Consider the following 27,089-nt stretch of genomic DNA (forward strand, 5'->3'; position numbering starts at 1 on the left):
ATATTGCTGTTGTGATGAACAATCAAAATTTTACAACAAGTTGGTTTTAATTTATTTTAAAGAACTGAAACATTGAATAAAGTATTTTTTTAAAATCGTTTCTAATTAGTTGGCCACCACTGTATGTGATTCAATTTGTTAGGCCTACATATGATGACGTCACGCCAACATTATTGTGAGCGCTCTGGCCTTTCTAAAGGGGGTATTGGTCAAAGGCGTTGGAAAGTTGTTTCCTTAAAGCTCCTGAACTATGTAATCACAAAACTTTTCCACATTTTTGAGTTACATTTTAGCAGCCACTCAAAAATGTTTAAATGGGATCAGGGAAATCAGGGCATTCTAACACCACTTTTATAGACTGGAATAGTTTTTCTGATCTTAGAGGAATTTGGGCAGGCTTACTGACTTTTCAAGTCTTATTATTAACCCATCAAAACCTTTACTGTGTTTTCACGTAAAGGTGTCTATAACCTCTCGCACATTATTAAAACTCACATCAGTATAAGAAAAGGACTTATTGCGAAGGTTTTTCTTATTCAGATACTCATTAAAGGGGAGAGGTAGAAAAGATAAAAGCTTTTCGGTCACAGTTGAAAAATCAATAAAATTTCTCAGGGTTGACATTATTAATGATTGGCATTAGATTGTTTTGAGGGATTTAAGCAGTAGAAGTCATTTGCTTTCATAGTTCTATAAGTCAGTCATAGTTCTGTAACTTCCAGACTTAGAGGGTGTCCATAAACCACGTAGCCTGCATAAGGGAGAGGGAGGGGTCGCCGAAAAACCATGGTGTGAGCTACATCTTGGGAGTCTTGGCCTAGGCTAGTTGGTTTTATTTTTTATTTTATGTTTTTTTTTCTGGAGAATGAAAATTCTTCCCTTGGAGCCAATGCAGTTTTATAAAGTCAAAGCTTTACGATGTTTAATTTGTATATATTTTCATTCTAATTTAAAAAGCCCGCGCAATTATCAATTCCCTGAAATAGCACAAAAACTATAACCATATGAACCGATAATAGATGATTTACATTACATGAATAACTTGTCTCGTCTTTCATTCCAAGCTCAGATTAAAAGAATTGTCTCAATTTCTTTGAATAAAGAACTATTTACAAGGCAGTTGACATAAAAAGACTACATGTTTTTATAGCGTGGTGGTAGGGGTGTGGGAAAAGCTACGATAGGCTACGTGGTAGAAGGAGGATGGGGGAGGGCTTTAAAAGTAGACAAAATCAATCTACATAGATAATGGGCAGCTCCTTATCAGATTAGCAGTAATTTTTAATTTGATTAAAGGCATTGAAGCTCTTTTCAGATATCTGGATATTTAAAGCCTTTTCTTATTTCTTTTACTGGATCTTTCAATGACATATTTTTTGTTTCCAATCATCGCCAAACGCATATCTTTTTTTAACCTTTCTGCCTATACAGTATAATTTTTGAAACAATTTATTCTGGTGAATCATCCCACAAAGATGCCGGATTGTAAATATGTTTTTATTGATACTATTTCTTAAACAGTCATTTCGAATACGGAAAATTTGCTTGAACAATGGTCCTTGCGGCCTGTTGCATTAACTTTGACTCAAAAAATCCTCCTTTGCATGGATTTTAACCAAAGGTCCAAAATTATCCATTAACTATTAACTAAACAACGCAGAAATATAAACCGATTTTTTCCCAGGTATGCGGAAAAGCATTTCAAAACAGTCAAGAACTGACGCGACATGGAAAGTGCCATCTGGGAGGCAGCATGTTCACGTGCACGGTATGTTTCCACGTATTTGCCAACGCGCCCACTCTGGAGAGGCACATGAAACGCCACTCCGCCGATAAGCCTTATGCTTGCCAAACGTGTGGTAAAACGTTCGCCAGAAAGGAACATCTAGAGAACCATATAAGGTGCCATACGGGAGATACCCCTTATAGGTGTCAGTTTTGTGGCAAAAATTTCACTAGAAAGGAGCATATGGTGAACCACGTTAGGAAACATACAGGAGAGACCCCACACAGGTAATAACAGGCGTTTATACACCCATTTACTGAAATCGTAGATGAAACAAATGTAATATGTTTAATGTATTTTAAATAAAGCCAAGGCTTTCTCAATTTTCCTCTGTACTTTATTAATATTTATCTTTGTAGGTGTGAAATTTGCAAAAAGTCATTTACAAGAAAAGAACATTTTATGAATCATGTGATGTGGCATACGGGGGAAACCCCACATTGTTGCACCATCTGCGGTAAAAAGTATACTAGGAAGGAGCATTTGGCCAACCATATGAGAAGTCATACAAATGATACACCTTTTAGGTAAAATTCCTAATCATTCCTTTCAGGTTGCAATGAATCAATTATTTTCCTATTGTTTTTTTTTAGATGTGAGATCTGCGGAAAAGCTTTTACCAGAAAGGAGCACTTTACCAATCACATCATGTGGCACACTGGGGAAACTCCTCATAGATGTGACTTTTGTTCGAAAACGTTTACCAGAAAGGAGCATTTGTTGAACCACGTGAGGCAACATACAGGGGAATCGCCACATAAATGCATGTTTTGTAGCAAATCTTTTACGAGAAAGGAGCATTTGACCAATCACGTAAGGCAACATACAGGTAAGAGCTCATTAGTATAAATATACAGTGTGGCCCAAATTGTGTGTACCTGTATGGGTGTCTTGGAAACTAAGAGATAGAAAATTGGTTAAATGGGGAAAGTTGTAGGGCATTTAGTTACCAATTAAGTGTCGCTTTCAGAACGATTTTATCCTTTTCTGATTTTGAAATATATGGAAAAAATTAAAAAGTTGCATTTTTGAAAAAGGGCTGTATTTTTTTTATTTCAACGAATTTTTAAAATCTGTAAAAACATTATTAGGACAACTTTTTAAGGACAACGCATACCTAAATTCAGTTTTTGTTTTCGACGTTTCGGTTCTGAGATTCTATCCTCAACTTTCTTTCTTATGGCGGCCATTTTGTTGTTTTGCTAAATTAAAAAGATCTTTTTTTTCCCTTTTAAATGAAGTATAACACTTTAAAAAAATATTTTATGTTTACGTCAAAAAATTAAATAGTTTATTTTTCACTGAGTTGGCCATGGTTTTTATTGGCATTTTGTCGTACACACAATTATTATTAACTTACTAACTTGCTAACTTATACTTTTACGTAATTTCTAAAAAAAATAATTAAAAACTTGTAACAATAGTATTGAATGAAACTATTCAAAATGACAGCCATTTTTGTTAAAACATTTTTCACATTTCTTTAAAACACTTCTATAACACTTCACAATATAAATAGTTACCTTGCGCAGGGAGTTTTTATATACAGGGTGTTTGGCGGAGGGTTAGCCAAACTTAGTGGGCATATAGATGGGCTCAGATAGAAGATATTTTCTTAATAAACTTGTGTTCTAAAAGTCTCGGGTTTTTTTATATCATTGATTTTGTGTTATTTTCAGGATTTTCAAAAAATTATGCCTTTTGACATCTTTAAATTTTTTCAGCATACTTTTCACGTCTTTTTTACGTTTGTATTTAGTCTGTAATGTATCCTGAATCTAAAAAAATCAATATCAAGTACAAATAATACCGAAATAATTCGTTTTGAGCTCAAAAAGTTAATATAAGTAGAAAAAAAATTATGAAACATAACTTTAACTTGAGGCAAAAAAAAACTAAAATCTATCAAGATGTTCGGTTGTTTTAAAAACATCTCCAGTTAATACTCTTTTCAATGATATACGATGTGTAACACAAAGCCGACTAACTTGCCACAATTCATGACTAAAGGAAAATAAAGTAAAAAAAAATATTTTTTAAATTTTATGTATTTATTTCAAAATTACAAATTTTGTTGAAACTGCGCTCCCCTGGCTCTTATACATGCCCTACATCGCCGTCGCATTTCTACTGTCGTAAGGCGAAGTCGCATCTCTTCTCTGACGGTTAGAAAAGCGGCATTGATTCTTTGAATTAAGTGGTCTAGATTATCAATTTCCACCTCGTACACGAGTTCTTTCGCACGTCCCCATACGTAAAAATCGAGAGGGGTTAAATCAGGGGACCGTGGGGGCCATGCGATGGGACCTGCTCTTTCGATCCACGAATTGGGAAAAGTATTGTCCAGAAATTCTCTAACGGCGACCCGATAGTGTGCAGGACACCCGTCATTCTGGAAGTCGATTGGCCCGGTCTTCATTAAATATGGGTATATCAGCCAATAATTGTGGGCGATCATTTTGTAAAAAATGTAAGTAATTGTCCCCGTTGAGGTTTCTCGGCAAGTAGTGTGGACCGATGAGGTGTCTCCCAATCACACCTGCCCAAACATTAACACTGAATCTTGTTTGGAAAGACTTGGCTCTGGTCAAATGCGGATTTACGTTTTTGTTTTCCCAATAATAGATGATTTACGTTTTTGTTTTCCCAATAATGTAAATTATGTTGGTTAAATATCCCCGCACGTGTAATTGTTGATTCATCTGTCCATAAGAGGCTTTTTAAAAAGTGTCAATTTTCAACATCTGCGTAAAGCAAAAAGCGGTAAAATTGTACTCGTCGCTCACTATCGGCGTATTCTTCGGTAGTGTATGCAGCCATTGTGGCGATAATGATACGAAAATAAGGAAAGTCACAAAAACAATATAAAAACTCAATTAACAGCAACAATAACAACAGTATTAACAATAACAATAATAACTACAGAAACGATACAATACTAAATTAACGACTTGGGTACGTAAGAAAGCTAAAAAGTTACACCACGACAAATGTCAAATGACAACAACAATATGTAGCACATATTGTTGTTATCACAACAACAATCCCATAGCATGTTCCACGATCTCCTCATTTGGCCATTCAAAGAATCGATGCCGCTTTTTCAAACTATCTGAAAAGAGATGCGGCATCGTCTTACGACAGTGGAAATGCGACGGCGACGTAGGGCGTGTATTAGAGCCAGGGGAGCGCAGTTTTAATAAAATTTGTAATTTTTAAATAAATACATAAAATTAAAAAAAATATTTTTTTTACTTTATTGTCCTTTAAAGTCATGAATTGTGGCAAGTTAGTCGGCTTTGTGTTACACATCGTATATCATTGAAAAGAGTATTAACTGGAGATGTTTTTAAAACTACCTGAACATCTTGATAGATTTTAGTTTTTTTTTTTTTTGCGTCAAGTTAAAGTTACCTTTCATAACTTTTTTTGCTACTTGTATTAACTTTTTGAGCTCAAAACGAATTATTTCGGTATTATTTGTACTTGATATTGATTTTATTAGATTTAGGATACATTACAGACAAAATACAAATGTAAAAAAAAACGTGAAAAATATGCTGAAAAAATTTAAAGATGTCAAAAGGCATAATTTTTTGAAAATCCTGAAAATAACACAAAATCAATGGTATAAAAAAAACCCGAGACTTTTAGAACACAAGTTTATTAAGAAAATATCTTCTATCTGAGCCTATCTATATGCCCACCAAGTTTGACTAACCCTTCGCCAAACACCCTGTATATATTAGTTAAGACAGTCTGAACCCTGCCTTCTAGTTGTTCGAGAGTGGCAGGAGGTTCAAACTCGTAAACTTACATATCCCCAAAGATAAAAATCAAGGGGTGTAATATCTGGAGACCTAGCTGGCCAATTTACAGCACCGTGGTTTGCGATAAGTTTGTTGTTACATGCTTGCGTTAACAAGTTTTGAACGTCCCGAGTATTATGTGCGTGACACCCGTCTTGTTGAAACAACACTTCATTCCGTATTTGTTCTTCAGGTATTATAGCTCTCTTGGTAGGTAATATCTGCTCTTCCAAAAGATTTAAATATCTTTGACCTGTCAGTATTTGGTGATAAATACAGGGTCCAATAAGGTGATTATCTAAAAACAATTCTATTGATATTTTGAATTTTGAATTGATAATCTAACAAACAATAGCATTTTACTTGAAAATAATTTTGTGGAGTGGATAATTAACTTACTATACATACCACACCATACATTAAATCCAAATCTTATTTGTAGCCTACGTTTAGCCACTTCATGAGGATTCTCAGTAGCCCAAAAATGACGATTATGCCTGTTGAATATTCCGCAGTTGCTAAAAAACGTCTCGTCAGTCCAAATAATTTTCCTGCTGAAATTATGTATTTCTTGACATTGCCTTATAAACCAGTTTGAAAATTATAATCGTCTTGAGTAGTCTGTATCCCTTAAACCTTGAACAATAGTAGGCTTTTATGGACGATATATTTTTTAAGAACCCTTTAAATGGTAGTTTTTGGTATATTCATATCAGTTGCAGCTTTTCGAGTCGATGTTTTCTGGTTCGCATTAAAATGGTCTAAAATGTTTTCATCGCGAGATTCATTGTCCCTTTGATAATTTTCTGGTAGTAGTAGTTGGTATTTCAAAACTTCTATGGTCCAACATTCTAAGGTTCATGACAAGCATGGCGAATATAACATTCCAATATGTCAAATTTTTCTTCACTGGTATGTCGCATGGCGATTTTTGGAAGTTACAATTTTAAACAAAACTCACTAAAAACAAACGGAAAGAATTAGATACGAAAAAACTATTTAACACTAACAAGAACAATAACATGAAATGACCAAGATAAAACTACTAAACAAGATAAAAAGTTAAATCAAATAAATAATATTTTGCAGAATTGTCAGTAAATGACGCTAAATCATTAAACAATAATACTTGTTTATACGACACATTGCCTCCGTAATCATGGCCTCCGCATTCGTGGCCAACTCCGCGAAAAATGAAGTTTGTAACTTTTTGATATAAGAATGAAATATTTTTATCATAAAGTCTTACATAATCGTCGTACATAATTTTAAAGGGAAAAAAAGATCTTTTTAATTTAGCTAAAAAACAAAATGGCCGCCATAAGAAAAAAAGAAGTTGAGGATGGAATCTCAGAACAGAAACGTCGAAAACAAAAACTTCAGAGTTCAGGTATGCATTGTCCTTAAAAAGTTGTCCCAATAATGTTTTTACAGATTTTACATATACGTTGAAATAAAAAAACTACAGCCCTTTTTCAAAAATAGAACTTTTCCATTTTTTCTAAATATTTCAAAATCGGAAAAAGATAAAATCGTTCTTAAAGCGGCACTTAATTGGTAACTAAATGCCCTACAATGCCCTTTCCACATTTAACCAATTTTCTATCTCCTATAGTTTCCAAGATACCCATACATGTACACCCAATTTGGGCCACACTGTATACACCCTCTCTCCTTTAACTAAACAATCTTTTTTCCTAGAACATACTATTTTAAAAGTGTATCAAATTAAATAGATCACTTTTCATATGTTTGAGGCTATAATTTTCTGTTTACTTTATTTTGTGAAACACAACTAAAAATATTTTAAGTCAAAGTGTCCTTAATTTTTTTTAGGCGAAACTCCATTTAAATGCACCTTCTGTCCAAAAGCATTTACTAGAAAAGACCATCTTGTGAACCATGTGAGGCAACATACCGGAGAGTCTCCACACAAGTGCACTTACTGTACAAAGTCTTTCACTAGGAAGGAACATCTGAATAACCATGTGAGGCAACATACAGGGGAATCGCCGCACAAGTGCCATTTTTGTTCAAAGAGTTTCACTAGGAAGGAACACTTGACGAATCACGTCCGGATTCATACTGGTAACTATTAACATTTTCTTAATATAGTTTTTTTAACGTTTTCCCATTACCGTAGTCTAAAGGGTTGGACAAATTAATGGCTTTTCTTATTTATTTCTGGTCTGAGTGGTCCAGTAATATACACTCCGTATGCACCTTTTTAGCCGAACTTGGCTTACCTTAAGTATGTTTTTCAAGGTTTATAATGGATAATTTAGTTCAGCAAAGAGTTGAACAATTAAAATAATAAAATAAAGTAACAGTGGAGTTAAGTTAGTGTTTGATGACAAAACTTGTTGTAGAAGAAAGAATAAACTAAAGTCTGACTAGTTAAAATTTCAAGTAAAATAAAGAGAAAAATATACAGAGCCGGAGAACCAATCTACCAGGCTGCTATACTATAAAAATACTTTTAAAGAGAGAGCTTCTTAAAATTAAATACTAAAAATTTACAGTAGCACAATATATCCCGCCACGCACAGTGTCCCTGCTTTAAAAAATATATATACCTATCAAGCCTCTCCAGAAATGTGTCCTATAAACCTCTAAATATTTCCAATTATTATATGCATATTTAGGAAACTAATAAAAATAATCTTAGGATATCTGAAGCTGTGTATACCAATACAAAACTCAAGCATATACTCGTGGTTCTTCGTAGCCGGCCACGTTTTGCCTTACAGGAGTTACTTGTTACAAATAGTCATAATATATCAGGTGATACCAATTAATAAATTCATAAATGCAAATACTGAATATGTAGGTAAATATAAATAATACTAAAAGGTTTTCAATAATAAGATATTGAAACAATGTGAGGTTGAACTCTGTGAGGTGTGGAACCGCAAGATATTAGTGGTATAAAACAGTTGGAAAAAAAGGAAATAAATACAATTTTTAAATAATAGGCCACAAAGTTCAACTCTCCAATGACTCTTTAAATATATGTTCTTCAAGTTTAAAAAAAAAAAAAACAGGTATTCTTATCAAGGTACTTGGCTCTCAGCACACAGCAGCCAAAATTCTAGACTCCAAAGACACCAAAACACCAACCCAGAACCAAATGCAGGTTTCCACGCTTCACCTCTTCGACCACAGTACACACACTCTAGTAGCAAGTTAGAGTAGATGTCTGCTACAGCCAAATCCATATTAGGCTGCACAATTTAAGTGGGATCCCATAGAACCCAGTTTCACATAGAAATTAGTTCCTCCAAAATTGTCCCAAACCAGAAAAACTCTAAAACAACTTTTAGAAAAATGGGTACAAAGTTTAGCCTTGAGAAACTTCCCAAAACTCATATATGAAATTATCTACAAAACATGTGAAAATTATCAAAAGATCTGCTTACCTCAATATTAGAGAGTTTGCCTCGAAAAAAACAGTTGACAATTAGTAATGCCATAATTTTTGCCGATGTAATATGGGCATGTGAAAAGTTTTTAGGGTTTTAAATCGCCATCAAAATCCAGTAAAATCAAATACTAAATAAGTTGCACTTTGAGTTTACTTTACCCTCATTTAGTCAGATAGAACCCCTATACGGGATAATTCGAAAAGAAAACTGTTTGACTAATGCACTTGTTTACTGCATGGTTCTGGCACACCAAAAGACGAAGTACCAATCGAAAATTACACTATAGTTTTTCTAAAGAGCAACAAAATTTTTTATAAAAAAACTAATCTTAAAATTTACTTTTACCAGGTTGGTAATTGTCAATAATCACAACTGTCAATAAACGGCATGTAGTACAATATTCAGAATGTGACACTAGAAGAAGAAAACTGTAACAAGGAACAGACAAGAACTGGATTTCATCTTAACCATCTTGGTTACTGGAGAGGGCGTTACTAATAGTAATTTGTAATTTTTTTTTAATCTTTACCTTTTAAAGTCTAATAGTATCTGAAATAAAACCAAAACTAACCAATAAATAAAGGCTACTAAAAGGGAGTAATCGGTAGATATGTTAGGGCTTATAAACATAGGTTTTCACATGAAATTAAAAATATGTCAAAAACGGTTACACTTAGGTATAGGACATTATACATAAAATATACCTAGAATTTCATGTGGAAGCCAAAAATGTAAAAATATACAGGATGTCCCATTTAAAATAACGAAGTTGACACCTACTTCCGGTATAACCGAAAACGTCACAACTGTCAAAATATTTTAGTTGTATATCGACTGTGCCAAATTTTCAAAATTTTTGAATAATTAGTTTCCGAAATATTGATCGCGTCTATTCGTCGTGAGATACCCTGTATAATATTGGTGGGTGATTTTAATATTGACTTTTTAAAAGTAGAGTAATAGATTAAGATTTCTTTTGAAAAGTTTTAATTTGACACAAAATATTGCTAAACCTACCAGAATAGACTTAAATACAAGTAATGTATTTAGTAGTCTTATTGACTTCATAATATCTAATAAACAATTAATATCCAAAAAATCACAACCAACTCCAATTTCAGAGACAATATCCGATCAAAATTTAATTTTTTCCATTTTTGAATATGAGAACGTTAGAAATCAAGCACATATATTGTTTCGAGATTACAATAATTCAAACTACAACAATTTTATTATGGATGGATTGGCCATTCCATGGGAATGTATTTATTATTTAATAAATATGGACAATAAAATAATTTTTTTCAATAAAAACATAGCCATTTGCTTCAATCCATTGGTCAATATTATTAACGAATGCATTTTACGTCAAAAATATCCATCAATGGGGAAAAAGGCAATCATAAAACCTATAGCTAAAATAGTAGATCCGAAGGAAATTTAAGATTTAAGATCAATAAGTATACTGTCAGGTATATCTAAGGCTGAATCTTTCAATATAATTCCGGTTTGCCTATCTGGATTTAGAAAAATTTTAGCACTTAAACGGCTTTAGTAAACATATTAAACGACATAAGAATTAAAGAGGAACAACATCGTCCTACTTGTATGGCATTACTGGACTTAATAAAGCCTTCGATACCATAAATCACGAATTATTATTACCAAAATTACAATTTTTTGGTGTGTCACGTGAGGATATCAATTTTTTAAAGGATTATCTATATATATATTATATAGATAATCCTATATAATATATATATATATATATTATAGTCTCCACATTTATACCATGTAATCGAGGAGTACCCCAGCGGTCGATACTCTCACCCCTGCTTTTTCAATATATGTGTGAAATATGCAGGAAAGTACTCGAGATTACAACGGTTATAAAACTGACAAACAAAATCTTTTTGTATTTGTTTGTAAATTTAAAATATAACAGAAAATTCAAAACAAAGGTATTCACAAGAATCAACAACGTTATTTATCTCTTTGAAATTAAATTTTCTGAGTATAATGGTAATGGACAAGGCTAATCATACCACCATGCGCAAATATGTTTCTACAGTATTTCGCCATAACGCTATAACTAGAAATATGAATTCGTTTATTCGGTCTTAGTTAATGTTCTGTTAATTGTAAAATAGCAGGATAGTCCAAATGATCTAACAATAGCTCTAGCTCATTACTGTTAGCTCTTACCGACTGCATATTTAGTAAAAGAGTGTTTAATCTTAATGTGCAAAAAAGAATTATCAGAACCTGAGATATTTTGGTTGTGGGTATAGTTTTTATCGTGCTCCAAAGCTGGACAAGGATTGGAAAATTTTAAAATAATTCAGTATGGCAAATGTGGCATTTATCACACATTTTCGAGTTCAATCTCTTGAGTTTTCAGAGAATCTTTTATTAAATATACCAATTAAATAAATATTGAATATTAAATTCTGTTTCTCCGTGCTTTTAGATCTAGCAATTTTCTTTTCTAGCATAAAAAGCCCAATTTTTTATCTCTTCATATTCTTTTTTTAGGATTTCTTAGGTTCTCGAGCATTTTGTTGCTGTGTTCTATACAGTCTTCCATTCAATAATACGTAAAATTAGAATTATCTTCGTTTTGCTTTTGATCCAAAATATGCAATTCTTTTCGGTTTTTTTGCTCGCCATTAGGTTCCTTTAATCATTTTTCATTCTTCTTCCTCCCTTACACCAGAAGACCAAGAAAATGTCGATTTTTGAAGAAAGCAAACAGGTTTTCTAATCTCATGTTTGCGATTTTTGCTTTTCCTTTATTTAGTGATGCACAATAAAGATAAAACCTTTTTCGATACTCTTCCTCATTATGGCGTTCTTGGTGACTTTTTCTCACAGACATAACGATAAAAACAAGCAGCAGTATAACAGGTTTTACTAATACACGCCTGTAATATACACTTCTCCAAGAAATTAACGCACCACTTTAATAAATCTATTTTTTTTGTAAACAGGCAAAGAATAAAAAATTAAATTTCCCCAGATTTATTCTACGTTTTATATAGTGTTAACCTCTTCTCGTCAGATAATGTCTGACTTTCTCAACGTGAGGTCTGGCATTGTCTTGCATTAGTAAGAAATTTTCGCCGCTATAAGGGGCGAATGGTACCACATGTTGCTCCAGAATCTCCAATATGTACCTTTCATGTACTATTCTATCTATCACGGTTCCATTTTGTATGACCACTGGATGTTAAATTGTATTCTTTAAGTCGCTGGCGAACAGTTTCAGTACTAATTTGTATAGCATGTCGTCTCGAAGCTGAATTTGTAGACTTCGATGTGTTAAAAAGATATTAGAGATAGACGCAAATAAAAATTATCATCAAATAAACAGTATTCGAATAATAATACTTCTCGAATTCGTGGACACTTTGAATTTGAATTAGTACATTTTGTGCGTATTTCTGTTTTGTTGCAGAAAAAACTATAGCGATAACTACAGTCAACAAATACCGAGTTTATGAATAGTATATACCAGGGGCTTGCAAAATATAACATTATAATGGACATTTTTATTAACTCTAATAAAATATTTTAATATTTCAAAGTGATGCTTGAAAGTGATATTTCAAAGTGATGAAGATTTCTTGGAGAAGTGTAGAACTTTAATTACTAAAAATCCTATCAATCTAACACATATTTTAGCATTATGAAATAAAATCCTGTCAACTAAATATAAGTTGGTAGCGACCAGGTTTACTGTATGTATTCTTACATAATTATGTAATTCTTAGGCGAATCTCCCCATCGTTGTGAATTCTGCGGTAAAACATTCACGAGAAAAGAACATTTGACCAATCACTTGAGGCAACACACAGGAGAAACGCCGCATTGCTGCAATGTCTGTTCGAAACCGTTTACGAAAAAGGAGCAGCTTTTAGTCCATATGCGATCTCATACCGGAGAACGACCGTTCGCGTGTAACGAGTGCGGCAAATCATTCCCACTCAAAGGTAACTTCTTAATTTTTTACATCCTTCAATTTTAAATAAATATTCTTAAATTTCTAGGTAATCTTCTATTCCATCAACGTTCTCACAACAAGGGCCAACAGGCCGAACGTCCGTTCAGATGCGACCTGTGTGCGAAGGACTTTATGTGCAAAGGACATTTGGTGTCGCACAGGCGAAGCCACGGAGGTGAAAAACCGTTCGGGTGCACCGAATGCGGAAAATCGTTTGCGGAAAAAGGAAATTTGGTGCGGCACAGTCGAAAACACGCCCTGGATAGGGAGAAAGCTGAGCAGCGCGCTATTGCTGCACAAGGTATTTTTTTAATCAATTTTTTAATCATTTTTCAACACGTACTTAGAATATTTAAAGACTAGAATAAGTAAACAACGAGTTTGTTTGACTTCAAGATGTGCTCAGGGGCATGGTTTGTTTCCAAAAATGTTCACCCATTCTCCGTTGTCAAGTTTACATACATTTCATATGTTACAAAAGAGGACTTTTTCAGCTATATATTAACACATACAGGGTGTTAACTAATTGAGTGTTGTGTGTGAGTGTTGTTCTTTCTTGGGTGATTAAAAAAAATTATATCAACAAAATATGTCCTAAGCCTCTTAGTTTTTTAATCATTAAAAAGATAATATTGCAGATATTTTTATGAAATTTGGTACACACTTTTTGATCACTAAGGAGCAATTTCTGACATAATAGTTGAAATTTTTACAAGTGACGTCTGTATGGGGTATGATTTAAATATTTTTGCAGAAAAAAATGATACGCCACTGATTCTTTTAAAATCCAAAATTGTTTTTGAAATCTTCATTTATTTTAGAACAAATATTGCCTCTTGTCTTAATTTCATACGACGCACCGTTTTCGCGCAAAAAAATAAATACCTCAAATAATTTACAGCAATTGTTGGAAGTGTCCAAAAAATATCGCAATGCGAAAACTCTCAAAAATATAAATAAACAGCTTATCAGCAAATAAAGAAATTCCAATGAGGGTAAAGCAAAAGAATGTTGTTTATTAGTTTTGATGAAAGAGGAGTTATTTCTCTGTGGACAAATGTATGGAAACATTTAATAAAATCATAATAATTGGTTACTACAAGCTGTTTAACGGTAAGATTTTGTTTGAGTGAAGACGGGCGTCATGCCTAAGTGTAAATACTTATCTAGTGATTTAAAAAGTAAAATAGTTGAACTATACCAGAAGGGTTATAAACAAATTGAAATAAGTAAAAATTTAAACATTTTAAAAGGCACTGTTTCAAAAATAATTAAAAAATTTGAAGAGAGAGGAAATGTTTCGGTAGCCCACAAGCAAGGAAGACCAAGAAAGTTGTCCAAAAGGGCTATGAAGGTAATGAAAAGAATATTGATGAACGACCCAAAGAAAACTTCTATAGATATTTCTGGAGAAAGGAGTGAAATGGGAATTTCTGTGTCTGCTCGCACGGCGAGAAGAAGGCTACATTTAGCCTTCCGAAAAGCCCCACTTCATTAAGTGGGGCTTTTCGGAAGAGTTGCTGTAAAGAAACCACTAATATCAAAGAAAAATAGAAAGGATCACTTGAAATTTGCACGAGATCATCTTATCTGGTCTCACCAAAATTGGAATACTGTATTGTTTAGAATGTAGTATTGTTGACGAAAGTAACTTTCAATTATTTGGGAGTGACGGGAGACGTTATGTCCGGCGACCAAAGGGTACAAGGTACAGCCACAAATACCAAATGCCTACGGTAAAATATGGTGGTGGATGCGTAATGGTGTGGGGTTGTTTCTCCCGATCAGGTCTTGGCCCCCTGGTTAAAATTGATGGAATAATGGACCGTTTTCTATACAAAGACATATTGGAGAACAACATGTTGCCTTATGCCGAGGAGGAAATGCCATTGAGATGGTTGTTTCAGCAAGACAACGACCCTAAACACAAGTCGCAATTTGTGAAAAACTGGTTAAATGAACAGAGCATTGCTTTAATGGATTGGCCTTTACAGTCGCCAGATCTGAATCCCATAGAGAATTTATGGGATCATTGGGACAGGAAGTTGTTTGAGGTTGGCTCAAGTGTGGGAAATGCTGCAAACTGAGTGGGCTGCCATTTCCAGTGAAGACTGTGCAACACTTGTCGATTCTATGCCACGAAGATATAGAGAAGTAATAAATTCGGAGGAATATGCCACAAAATGTTAGCAGATTTTGATTTAGATGTAATTTATATAAATAACTTTCTTCAGTTTCCAAACTTTTGGCCAAGAAAATATTAATTTTATTTCATTTTCTTTTTATAATACGTTTAATTTCAAACTAATATGTTAAGTTAGGTAATATATTATATATACTTTATCAAAATATGAGTAACTTTATTATAGTTCCTGGTTTCTTAAAAAAAAAATACAAATTAAAAAAGTTTCCATACTTTTGGCCACCACTGCAGACTGATGCAGTTTAAAAGGATACTATTATACGAATTTGTAACTCTTCTTCAGTTTGAATCGGCACTGCATACACTAAGCTTTTTAGATGCCCCTAGAAAAATAAATCTAAACTATTAAGGTCGGGAGACCTAGGCGGCATGATTGTGGTCCTCCACGCCCTATCCACCTATTGCGTTATTCGCGATTTAAAAATGTACGCACTCGTAATCTTAAATGTGGAGGCGCACCATCGTGCATTAGCCACACCTGGTTCCTCAATAGAAGAAGAAGGTCTTCAAGTAATGGCGGTAAATTTTCTTTAAGAAAGTGTAAATAGGATTCTCCATTAAGTCTTGAATGAATGAATGAATGAATTGACGAAACAGTGGGCTGCCAAGGCAGTTAGTTGTGCATATAGGTCTCCTGATGGACTCGTCATGCCCCACCGGGGGTTACCAGAGCTCAACGGCCTTAAAGAAACCGATAAGGCTCTTTGGTCTGAAGGACTTAAAGTCGCTCGGTACACTGAAAGTGTTACCCAAGTATTTGAACCTGGCGCGCGTAAGTGCTGGGCACTCCCCGACTACATGGTCAACAGTTTCATCCTCCTCACAGCACCATCGGCATTCCGGGTTGTCCGCAATACCGATAGTATGGAGATGGCTTTTTAAGTGCCAGTGACCGGTTAAAAGACCTTTCACTAGCCGAATTTCACGTCTTTTTAGGCGTAGTAGATTTTTGGTGAGACAGGCAGAGGGCCCACCTATGTGCGCTTTGGCCTGTCTCATACCAGGGGACTCAGTCCATCTTCGGTAGGTCCACTTGTCCAGCAGACCCTTCATTGACGCGACCGCAACGCATTTGGCGATACCAACTATGGGTTCCGGCCCCATCGGCACATTCGCGGATCCCAGTCTGGCGAGAGAGTCCGCTTCCTCATTACCTGCATGGCCTGCGTGGCCAGGTATCCAGACGAGCTGGACCCTGCATCCAACCTGTACCAGTTTTTTCAGGACTTTTATGCACTCTAGTACAAGCTTGGAGCTTACCTTTGCGGCCGTGATAGCCTTAATGGCAGCTCTGCTGTCCGAGCATATTGATACAACTGTATTGCGGTGTCCGCTACTTAGGATTTTCTGTCCGCATTTTAATACAGCGAATACTTCGGCCTGGAAGACAGTGGCGTGCTCCCCCAGCGAGTATGCCCTACTGGTATGTGGGATCCCACCAATAAGCCCTGATCCAACTCTGTTATTCATTCTGGAGCCATCTGTGTACCAGATGGTTGCCCTATTTAGCAATGCAGGTCTGTTGGAATGCTGCCACTCCTCTCTGCCTGCAATGTGCGTGACGAATCCCTCGCAGTCCACAGTCACTGGAGCCATGCAGTCACTGCCCATCAGAAGGAGAGGACATTCCTGTATGGCCCGTGACCAAATTTTTGCGGTGACCGGTCTCGCCAGCACGTAGTTCGCCGAGGACGTATAGCCTGTATGCAGTCCTCATTGCCTCGAATTGCACAACGAGGTCCAGAGGCGGAATGCTCAGCAAAGTCTTAAGCGCTCTAGTTGGCGCCGTCCGCATGGAAACCGTTATGCTGAGACATGCAAGACGTTGGACTCTGTCCAGTTGAGCACGAATTTTCGCTTTCTCCGTACATGGCCACCAAACGATCACCCGTATGTGAGAAGAGGTCTCACAATGCGCGAGTAGATCCAGTGGAGGATCTTAGGAAACAGACCCCAGGTATTGCCAAAAGCCCGCCTGCAGGCCCATAGCGCGCAGGTGGCCTTCTTTATTCTGGTGTCTGCATGATCGTGCCAGGAGAGTTTGGGATCCAACTTGATTCCCAGAAATCGAACTGTCCTGGAGTAATGCAGCTGCACGCCACCTAGAGATATAACAGGGGGCGTGTCAAAGTTACGTCTCCTCGTGAATAGTAGGAGCTCTGCTTTTTTGGGGTTAATCCTGAGACCCCCCGAGAGGCACCATATGTCCACCATACGCAGGACTCTCATCATAGGGCCCTGCATTGAGACGGCGTCTTTCCCTGGGCAAAGGATTACCAGATCATCAGCGTAGGCCTGTGTGTATAGGCCAGCATTGTTTAAAAGATTTATCAGGCTGTCGACCACAAGGCACCACAAGGTAGGGGACAATACTCCTCCCTGCGGGCAGCCCCTAGCCGCCAACGTTTCGACAATCTCGTTGTTGAGCTGGGCAGATACATGACGTTTCGAGAGCATGGCCTCTATCCAGCTAACCAAACAGGGTTCTGAGCCGCGGCTCTCGAGTGCTTGGCAGATTAATGCAAAAGGAGTGTTGTCGAACGCCCCTTCAATGTCTAGAAACGCACCCAGACAGGCCTTGCCACTACCCAGAGCACCCTCCACCTTCCTAACGAGGTGGTGTAGGGCCAGGTCCGTGTATTTGCCCGCCTGATAGGCGTATTGGTACACATGCAGTGGTTTGTTGACCAGGATGCTTTCCTTAAGATATCGATCAATCAGTCTCTCCATCGCCTTCAGCATAAAGCTGGTAAGGCTGATAGGTCGGTACGATTTGGGATCTGTAAGATCGCTTTTTCCGGGTTTCGGAATGAAGACGACTTTCACTTGACGCCATAACTTTGGGACGTAGCCCTGAGCAAGGGACGACCTGAATAGTCTGACTATGTGTGGGGTTAGTACTTCTAACCCGTTTTGCAAAAGGCATGGATATAGTCCATCCGTGCCCGGAGATTTGAAGGGGGGGAATGTCTTGATTGCCCATTTCACCCTCTCGTAGGTAATTATTCTTCTAGCAGTCTCGAACTCTAGGCGAAACGGAGCCCGAGAACAGCTACGAGGATCGCGAGATGAGTTGGAGTCTGGGAAGTGGGTGCGCAGCATGACCTCCAGTGACTCCCGCTCATTGGTAGTAAAGCCGCCATCTGGAAGTGACAGCGACCCCAATTTAGTTCCAGGTTCCTTGGACAGTACTTTGCACAGTCGTGCTGCGGATGGTGTGTTTTCAACATCATCGCATCCATTAAGTCTTATTGAGAAAAAAAAATGGGCCAGATCAGATGATCACCAACAATTGCATAAGGGTTTTCACCCGCTCATAAAAGGTTATTATGGAAATTCTTCATCGAGCTTCGACTAAAATTAGCCCCATCTGTAAAGAGATGAAAGCCTGTCACTTAAGGGATTTTCCACCAGCTTTTGAAGAAAGGAGTAATGCTTGCACTTTGAATGTGATACGGGCATAACAAATTTTCCATAAAAATATTCCAATTTCCAACATTACAGGTTGACGCGATTTTCCTAGTACTAGTTTCGGGATTCTCCTCAATTCATGTAAAATTCCTTCTTCAAGTTCCGGTGTTCTTATACTGTTTGATGTACTCCTTTAGCACTGTGCTGTTGTACGCGATTTGGGTAACGTTCTTGGTATATCCGCCTGGCTTCATATGCATTTCCTTCTGCAACCCCATAAGTAAAATCCATGTCAGCCAATTTACTGTTTGTAAAAATTACCATTTTTTTAAATCTTAATTTTTTAAAAGATTATAAACTCTCAATAATAATGATTATTATTTAAAAAAATAAAATCAATAGTAATTTTATTGTGAAAAAAAAACGTCAAAAATTATGACACGTCCACATAGCCTACTAATTTTTTATTTCGTTTACTTTAAGAAGGCATTTAATATGCTTACATTTTTTAAAACTTAGATATTCAATATCATGTGAACGTGAATGATACTGATAAAGGTAGAAATGCCACGCATTGTGGATATGGGTGCCTATCAAATTGCAACAACAAAATATTAAAAGCAGTTTAAATTATTGAACTGAAGAAAGAAAAATGTTTTTTAAAATAAATGAATCAATGGCATATAATTTTTTTCCTCAAAAATATTTGGTTTATACTTATTTTGTACGGATGTCACTGGTAAAAATTTTAAAATATCTATTATGTCAGAAACTGCTCCTTTGTTATCAAAAACGGTGTACCAAATTTCATAAAAATATCTGCATTATCTTTTTTATGATTAAAAACATATTTTTTCTTAAAACTTAAACATCCTGTAGCTCGAAAACTAAGAGGTTTGGGACATATTTTGTTAATTACCTCATTTTTTTAAATCCCAAGGAATCACATCCTGTATTATCGGCACCCTGTACAATATTATTTATTTAATTTATTTGTGTTGGCTTTTAAATTAAAAAGTAGAAATAGATATAACCTATTCTAAGAGGAAAAATAACATCTTCAAACAAGAAAAAAATAATTTTTTGTTAAATTAATTATTGTAGTCCTAAAACCGCTTCTAAAAAATTTGGTGATATCAGAGCGTAGAGCATAACATATGCCCTCATTAATTGCAAAATTTTCTGCAGTACAAATATCTGCTTCATCGATAATTCTCTCTGAATAATTGTAGTTTTTAATTGGACAGTCGACTCCAAATTTCGTTCTTGTGCCCTTCTTAGATCCATCTGTGTAAATTTGCGTCATTGCATCATTTTTTTGGAGATTCAGGTTAATACAGGGAATACTTTTAATTTGAATTCCTTTTTCTTATTCAAAGCATGCAATATGTTATCTTTTTTTTATTTTATTGTCAAAAGGACCAAAATAGTACATAGCCTGCACCAAATATGGCTTATCTGATCCTTACCAATAGTTCGGATTATCGCATTATTCGAAATATATTCTCAATTAGTTCGCATTTTATGTTCTTTGATACTTTTGAGATTGGGTAGAAGTGGATGATCTGTAATGTTGTAAATTTTTTAAATATACATGCTTCACAGCTAGCCATTTTTGTCTATGCTCCAAATTAATAAACCCTACCTCTACCAATAATGCTGAAATTGGGGTTGATTGCATGCATCCCAATATAATTCTTGGTGTAAAACTGAATAACACGATCTGCACCCCACCACACTCTACAAAAGAATTTGATCACATTTAGACCCTTCTTCGCTTTTTGTGTATTATTTTCTACGTGTCTGATATAATTCAAGGTTTTATCTAAATATGCTCCTAAATACTTAACTACTTGATTTTTGTATTAAATATTAATGTTGTTTATGGTTATGGGAGGGATCTCAGTCCTGCTATTTCCCTTCACAAAATGAATTGATTCAAATTTCGAGAGGGCCATACTAAGGTCATTTAGATTGAACCAGTTAGTTATTTCTAACAGTGCCTCTTTGATTTTAAATACCTTCTCGTCAGGGTTTTTTCCTTGACAAAGAGCACCCGATCGTTAGCATAGCCTAAAATTTTCATTTCTTTAAGGAGTAATATGGAATAGCTCCGGAATATATATATATGAGGTTTTATAGGTAAGAATGATGATTTGTTGTCGCATATTGAATCATGGAAAAAATATCTTATTCATCCCATATGTAAGCCAAATAAAGACCCTTTACAAGCAGAAAGCTACAGACCGATAATTCTATCTTCCTGTATCCTACTGCATCCTAAAAACCTTTGAAAATATATATATAGTAGAAAATATATATATATATATATATATTATAATACTACAAACAGAGTCGAATAACATGGACGACTCTGAATAACATTAAAAAAAATATAAAAAAATTCACAAACTAATTATACTGCAGTGGAATATTCATTGTGCATTAATAGGGACAATCTAATTAATTTAATAAGAGAGTTCTTGCTCTTAAATGAGACATGGCTAAAAACAGATCAGCATTTCAATTTGCAAGGATATTTTCAGAGAGGATAGACCGGAGGGGTAGCAATAGGCATCGACAATAATATAATATTCTCAATACCTATCATTAACCATATAATAAGCAAAACCAGGAGTTACAATGTAAAATAATCAACATTAATGGCGTTAATATACTAACAGCATATGTACCTCATCAAACTCTAGAATTGAAAAACTGGCTAGAGAGTACAATAAACTAACTAGATCGGCCAATAGTATTAATGGGCGACCTAAATGCACACTATAGGGAATGGGGAAGTAAGAATATAAATACCAATAGAAAGCAACTATTGGAAATACTAGATACTTTGATAGAACAACTACAAGAGTACAATCACCTAATGATAACCCTAGCCCCTTCGATCTGTCCATCGCAAACTTAGAAATGGCACACTGCATAATATGGAACAAAATAACACTGTGGCAATAGTGACCATTATCCCACTATATTATAGATCAATGAACCTATTACAAATAGTAACGTAGTAATGAATACTATCTTTTTATTGAAAACAATTTTGACACCTAGGGACATTGAATTTCCTATGAAGACATATTTAAACTAACTATTAAACGATTCAACTAAATTATATATACCAGAAACAACAAGAAAAAGTTCAAATAGAATTGGAAATCCATTGTGGGATTAGGATTGTTTCAATGGAAAATTTCATAACTATAATCGAATTGTTGATACTACCAACCCAGGGAATTTTTACCAGTGACGTTTCCAAAAAATATTTACATTATAAATATTTTATGTGTTGTTTTAATGAGGGTTAAGTTGGATAAGGGGTCAATTAAAATCCAAGCTGTTCAAAACTTTTAAGTGCTTCTAATATCCTCCAGAAATCCCATCCTGTGTAGTTTTTTTGTCAGTGTGGTGCAGAAATTAATTGTTTTTTTGTGTTGTTTTAGTGATCCAGATCAATTGTGCTAACTTTTAAGGGTTAAGTTGGATTTTCTGGATCACTTATCCAGCTTAACTCTTAAAAGTTAACCTTATAAATATTTATCAATAATAGATTATGCTTTAAATATAAACAGGATTATCGTTTATAAACTCTTTATGCGTTTTTTTTTAACGTAATTCATTAGAGTAAAGGTATGTTTTTACACACTTCCCCGGGGCTTATAAAGTTTCACTTTTTACTTGCTAGTACCTAAAATAGTTAATTATGTAACAAGAGTATAAAGTAATCTTTTTTTAGTTAGGAAATTTGTGAAAAGATCGGCTTGAATCGCCTTTTTTCCATGGTATGGCACAACTTTTTACCGTCGTAACAGTTTACAAAAATGCTCAAATGAGATCTTTTTTCATTTTTCAACCAAAAAAGCTGAAATAAATACAAAGCCGTTTGACAAGATGATATTTCGCGCATTACCGAGCTATTTATCACTGAGATTCCAAATTTTTTAGAAATAAAAATTTTAATAATTTTTTTTTGTTTAAAGATGTAATTTTTGCTCTTAAGAATAGGTTATATCCATTTCTACTTTTTATTTTTAATTCAAAATTCAAGTAAGATAAATTAACATTATTATGTGTTATTAATTATAGCTGAAAATTTTCTCTTTTGAAAATATGGGTAAACTGAGAACAGAGAATCAGTAAATATTTTTGTAAACAAAAAATTGTTGAAATTACTTAGAAATTTATCATGCTTAGATTCGTAATATTTAAATAAATTGCTTACCTATTGTGTTTCACAACAGAATCACAACACAAAAAAAAGAACTATTGTATAGGGTATTCTAAAAATGTATAGAATAATAATATGGTCATTAACTCCGTAGGAAAAATAAATTAAATTTATCTTTTTTTATTCACATTTTTAAACATTAGACTTTTAAACTCAGATTGGCTTGATTTTCATTTTAAAAGTTTCTTTGGAATGCTCTTTAGCTTTCATTGAAATAATGACACCATAATTTATGCAACGAAAGTTTTTTTATACAAAATATCGAAATGTTCAAGCGGCAATCATAATTCTACTTCTAGTGCATTATGCCATTTATTATTAAAGTTTTAAAAATACAAATTTTTTCCCATTAATTATGTGCAGCTCAAGTGCCACCAACTTCACAACTGGCCCCACCACAGGGAAATATCCAATTAGCTCAGCAACAACAACAGCAGCAGCAGCAGCCGGCTAACGGAAATATCGTTCAAGTGGGTCACATGATGCATCAAGCCAATCATCATTCGGTTGTCGTTCCTACTAACGCCAATGTCTTGGCTTCTTACTAGAATTTCGATCAGTTTTGGAACCCTTCGTGAATGTACGAGCGTTATTTTTAACAATAAGGTGTCTCTTTGTATTGATTTATTGAATCCGGTTTGTAGTCTTCAAATGTTTGTGTAATGCTTGTAACGTAATGAAATTTATGTTGTACAGGTTGTTACAAATGTTTTAAGGTTGATAAAGTAAGGCTTTTCTTATGTCCTAAAATCAACCTAAATAAAAAATTAATTTTGAATTGGGGCTTCAACTAAATGTGTCAAATGTAGATGTTGTGTCCATTTATTACCCTAAAAAATTACATTATTTTTATATAAAAGGGTATATAATTAAGTATATGAAAAAAAGTTTAATTTTGATCTAATTGATTTTATGTATTTTATAGATTATTTGTATTAAATTTTGTAACACTCTGTATATTAAATTAATTACTCGGACGCGCAACTATCAAAAAAATCACGTCCAAACTTCTTAAATTAAATAATTTACTTGTGAAGCACTGTTAGATAGATGCTTTGTTTTAAAAATTACGAATTCGATTTAGTCATAAACAGTTAGATAGGATAATCAAAAAAAACTCAGGGAAGTTTAGTGGTAAATATTATAGAAAGTAGTTTTACAGGATGGTCACAAATCCCGGGACTAACTAAAAATAAAATTTTTTCGGCAAAATTCTTCTTTATTACTCAACACAATCTCCTTTAAGACATTTATTCGAACGCTTCTGTCTTTGCTTTCAAGGATAAGCCTCAGTTTCGATAATCCCTTTTTTGTTGAAGCCAAATATCTTTTCTTCAAGGAAGGAAAGCCAGTAAAGCCAGTAGTCGCTAGGGGCCAATTCAGGATATAAGTGTATGGGTAAACAACGAATTTAACGTGCGATTTCGCCATAGCTTTCACCGACCTGTGACACTGCTCTGATGAAAAACAACAATCACTTTTTTTTCTTCGTGTTTGGCTGATATTCGCTAAACATTTCAAGGTAGTCAACGATTGGATTTGCATGGGTATCAAAAACCGAATCATTTCCTCTCACTCTTGCGTTTTTGGTTGTTTTGGACTGTTAACTCTGCTGTATTCATTGTAAAAAATCCTTTTCATTATTTTGTTTTTGCGACTATCCATCAGGATTTTCAATGTTTTTCTTTTTATCTGAGTTACAGTACATTTGGACGATTCAGGCATTCAGTATGACTTGCGGCTGTAGAATTATTTGAAATCCCTATAAATTCTTGTTTTCAAGAGAGCATCTCCTGATAACAGTTTTCAAGGCATTGCTCCCATTAAAAAGCAAAGTTTTGTATAAAAAAACTTAAATTTTTTACTGAGTCAGTCTAGAGTCAAATTGTTATGACATTTCAACACGTCTTATTTGAAGACTAGTACTGAAAATTGTGTTCGTTTGTCAATAGTGGTACCATCAGTTGGTTAGTTCCGGGACTTATCAATTTTGACTAAGAATGCTCTATTCTACATCCCTTTGGGATAGAGATGCACCTCTTTTTCAACTTATCATCTATTCCTGGCCATATTAGAAAATCTGCTATACAGGGTGTCCATTTATAAACTGACACATTTTAACTGCTTATAAGTCGAGAACGAAAAATGACAACAATGTGCGGTTTTCACAGAACTTCATCAATATTTTTAAAGTTTTTTTTTACAGTGTTGCCAAGTTTCAAAATTTACCTGAAATAGGAGGAAAAAAATTGATGATTTTCAAAGGCCGATTTCTCAAAAATTTTAAATGTAACACCCTGTACTCTTTAATTTCACATGAAACCTGTTAAATCCCCTTTCCGAAAATGTAAAAATTGTCTTAAATTCATTATTTTTTTTGCAGAGCTAATTTTAGTAAATGACATCTTTTTGAAAATTTGCCTACAATAAATACCTATTAAATACCATTCTCGGTATCAAGTGACAACAATAACAATTGTAGCTTGTCAAGGAGGCTTTGAGTTGCACAATTTGTTTTGTGGGCTTCAACTACTGTCAAATCTTTTTAACGTCATTCATTGGGCAGTCCCAATAATTTGATTTCTATATGTAGTTTTGCATTTTTTAAAGATTTTGAAAGGTTTACATATGTTTACCACCCGGGAAAAGGCACAAATAATTAAAATTAATTTCTTCAATTATTTGTTGTTAAAATTGTTATAATTTAATACATAGAATAAATACTTTTTATAGACATGGCAATAGCGCAAATTATTTAATTATGCTCATGCTAAAGCGATACATAGGCAATTACCAGAAAATGTTCATCATTCACCGAATATGTATTCTAGGAAAATTTTCAAAAAGGTGTCATTTACTAAAATTGGCTCTGTAAAAAAAATAATGAATTTAAGAATTTAAGACAATTTATACATTTTCGGAAAGGGGATTTAACAGGCTTTCATGTGAAATTAAAAAGTACGGGGTGTTACATTTAAAATTTTTGAGAAATCGGCCTTTGAAAATCATCAATTTTTTTCCTCCTATTTCAGGTAAATTTTGAAACTTGGCAACACTGTCAAAAAAAACTTTAAAAATATGGATGAAGTTCTGTGAAAACCGCACATTGTTGCCATTTTTCGTTCTCGACTTACAAGCAGTTAAAATGTGTCAGTTTATAAATGGACACCCTGTATTACAAGTAACTTGTTGATTGACAACAACTTTTCTTGTTCAATAATTATTAAACATAATAATTATTTACCACATTTAAAGGTTTTGTACTGTGTCTGAAAAATATATGTGTACCATCAGTTGGTAAGTTCAGGAATTTTATTAATACTGACTAGGAATGCTCTGTTTTAATTGCATTTGTAATGGTGATGCATCCCCTGATTAGCTTCAGTTCATCAATTGCTGGCCATATTAGAAAATCTGTTATACAAGTAAATTATTAAACAAAAAAAGGTAATTTTTTTCATTAGTTTATGTGGTTGCGAATATACTAAGTAGTTTGATTTAAATTTCATATATTATTATAGCTTAATGTGATTTTACTAAAATTCAACTCTAGTAATTCTCAAGAAACATTTCATATAGGACTGAGAGCCAATAATAGGTGTAAAACTACGATTGTTGCGGTTCCAAAACTGAAACTTGTGATATAATTATATATAAATTTGAGACTTCCCTCTCTAAAAAGTGTAAATTCTGCCAGTGAAAATGACTTGATGCACCTTGTTATCTTAAGTTTTATTTTTTAAACGTAATTTTAGTGCAATATTTTTAAAATTAAAAATTGGGATCAAATATTTCTACTTGTGGCACGTAACCCGGTGTACAAAGTGTTCCAAATTGAGGCTTTTTTTTAATTGTGTTTTATAAAGGCTTATAAGTAACGTATTTTTTCATTTTAATTAAAGGTTAGCTTGATAGGGATATCAGAGTATTGTAAATATTTTTATTGATAAGAGTTCTACTTATATTTTCCTTTTTTATTTTAAATATTATAAGAGTATTGTTTTTATTATATTATAAATTAGAAATAAATTGGACTTAAAAGTATAATAAATTATTTATTAATAAAAATCGTTTCTTATTTAAATATGACTGGATAGAGTAACTGCTTAATTTTTTCAATGTAAATTGGTACACTTTTACAAATAATAGACTAATTATTATAGGGTTATGGGATTGGATTTAAAATAAAACCAATTGAAGGCCAGA

At 34.2% G+C, this 27,089-nt stretch overlaps 2 protein-coding genes across 3 annotated transcripts in view; one reads left to right on the forward strand and one right to left on the reverse strand.

Moving 5' to 3' along the window:
* Positions 1 to 26,951, forward strand: part of LOC126737348 (zinc finger protein 84-like) — a 55,708-nt gene extending 28,757 nt beyond the window's left edge. For both annotated transcript variants that reach the window (XM_050442210.1, XM_050442209.1), the window contains exons 8-14: positions 1,685 to 2,013; positions 2,146 to 2,313; positions 2,380 to 2,615; positions 7,432 to 7,683; positions 12,794 to 13,012; positions 13,070 to 13,324; positions 23,247 to 26,951. In XM_050442210.1, coding sequence (XP_050298167.1) covers positions 1,685 to 2,013; positions 2,146 to 2,313; positions 2,380 to 2,615; positions 7,432 to 7,683; positions 12,794 to 13,012; positions 13,070 to 13,324; positions 23,247 to 23,431 — 1,644 coding nt within the window. In that variant the 3' untranslated portion in view covers positions 23,432 to 26,951. The remainder of the gene's footprint in view (positions 1 to 1,684; positions 2,014 to 2,145; positions 2,314 to 2,379; positions 2,616 to 7,431; positions 7,684 to 12,793; positions 13,013 to 13,069; positions 13,325 to 23,246) is intronic.
* LOC126737349 (macoilin-1) overlaps positions 1 to 27,089 on the reverse strand; it is a 134,287-nt gene that overhangs the window by 48,176 nt on the left and 59,022 nt on the right. The gene's annotated exons all lie outside the window — the stretch shown is intronic.

Source organism: Anthonomus grandis, chromosome 6 (genome assembly GCF_022605725.1).
Source record: "Anthonomus grandis grandis chromosome 6, icAntGran1.3, whole genome shotgun sequence".
Taxonomy (NCBI): Eukaryota; Metazoa; Arthropoda; class Insecta; order Coleoptera; family Curculionidae; genus Anthonomus; species Anthonomus grandis.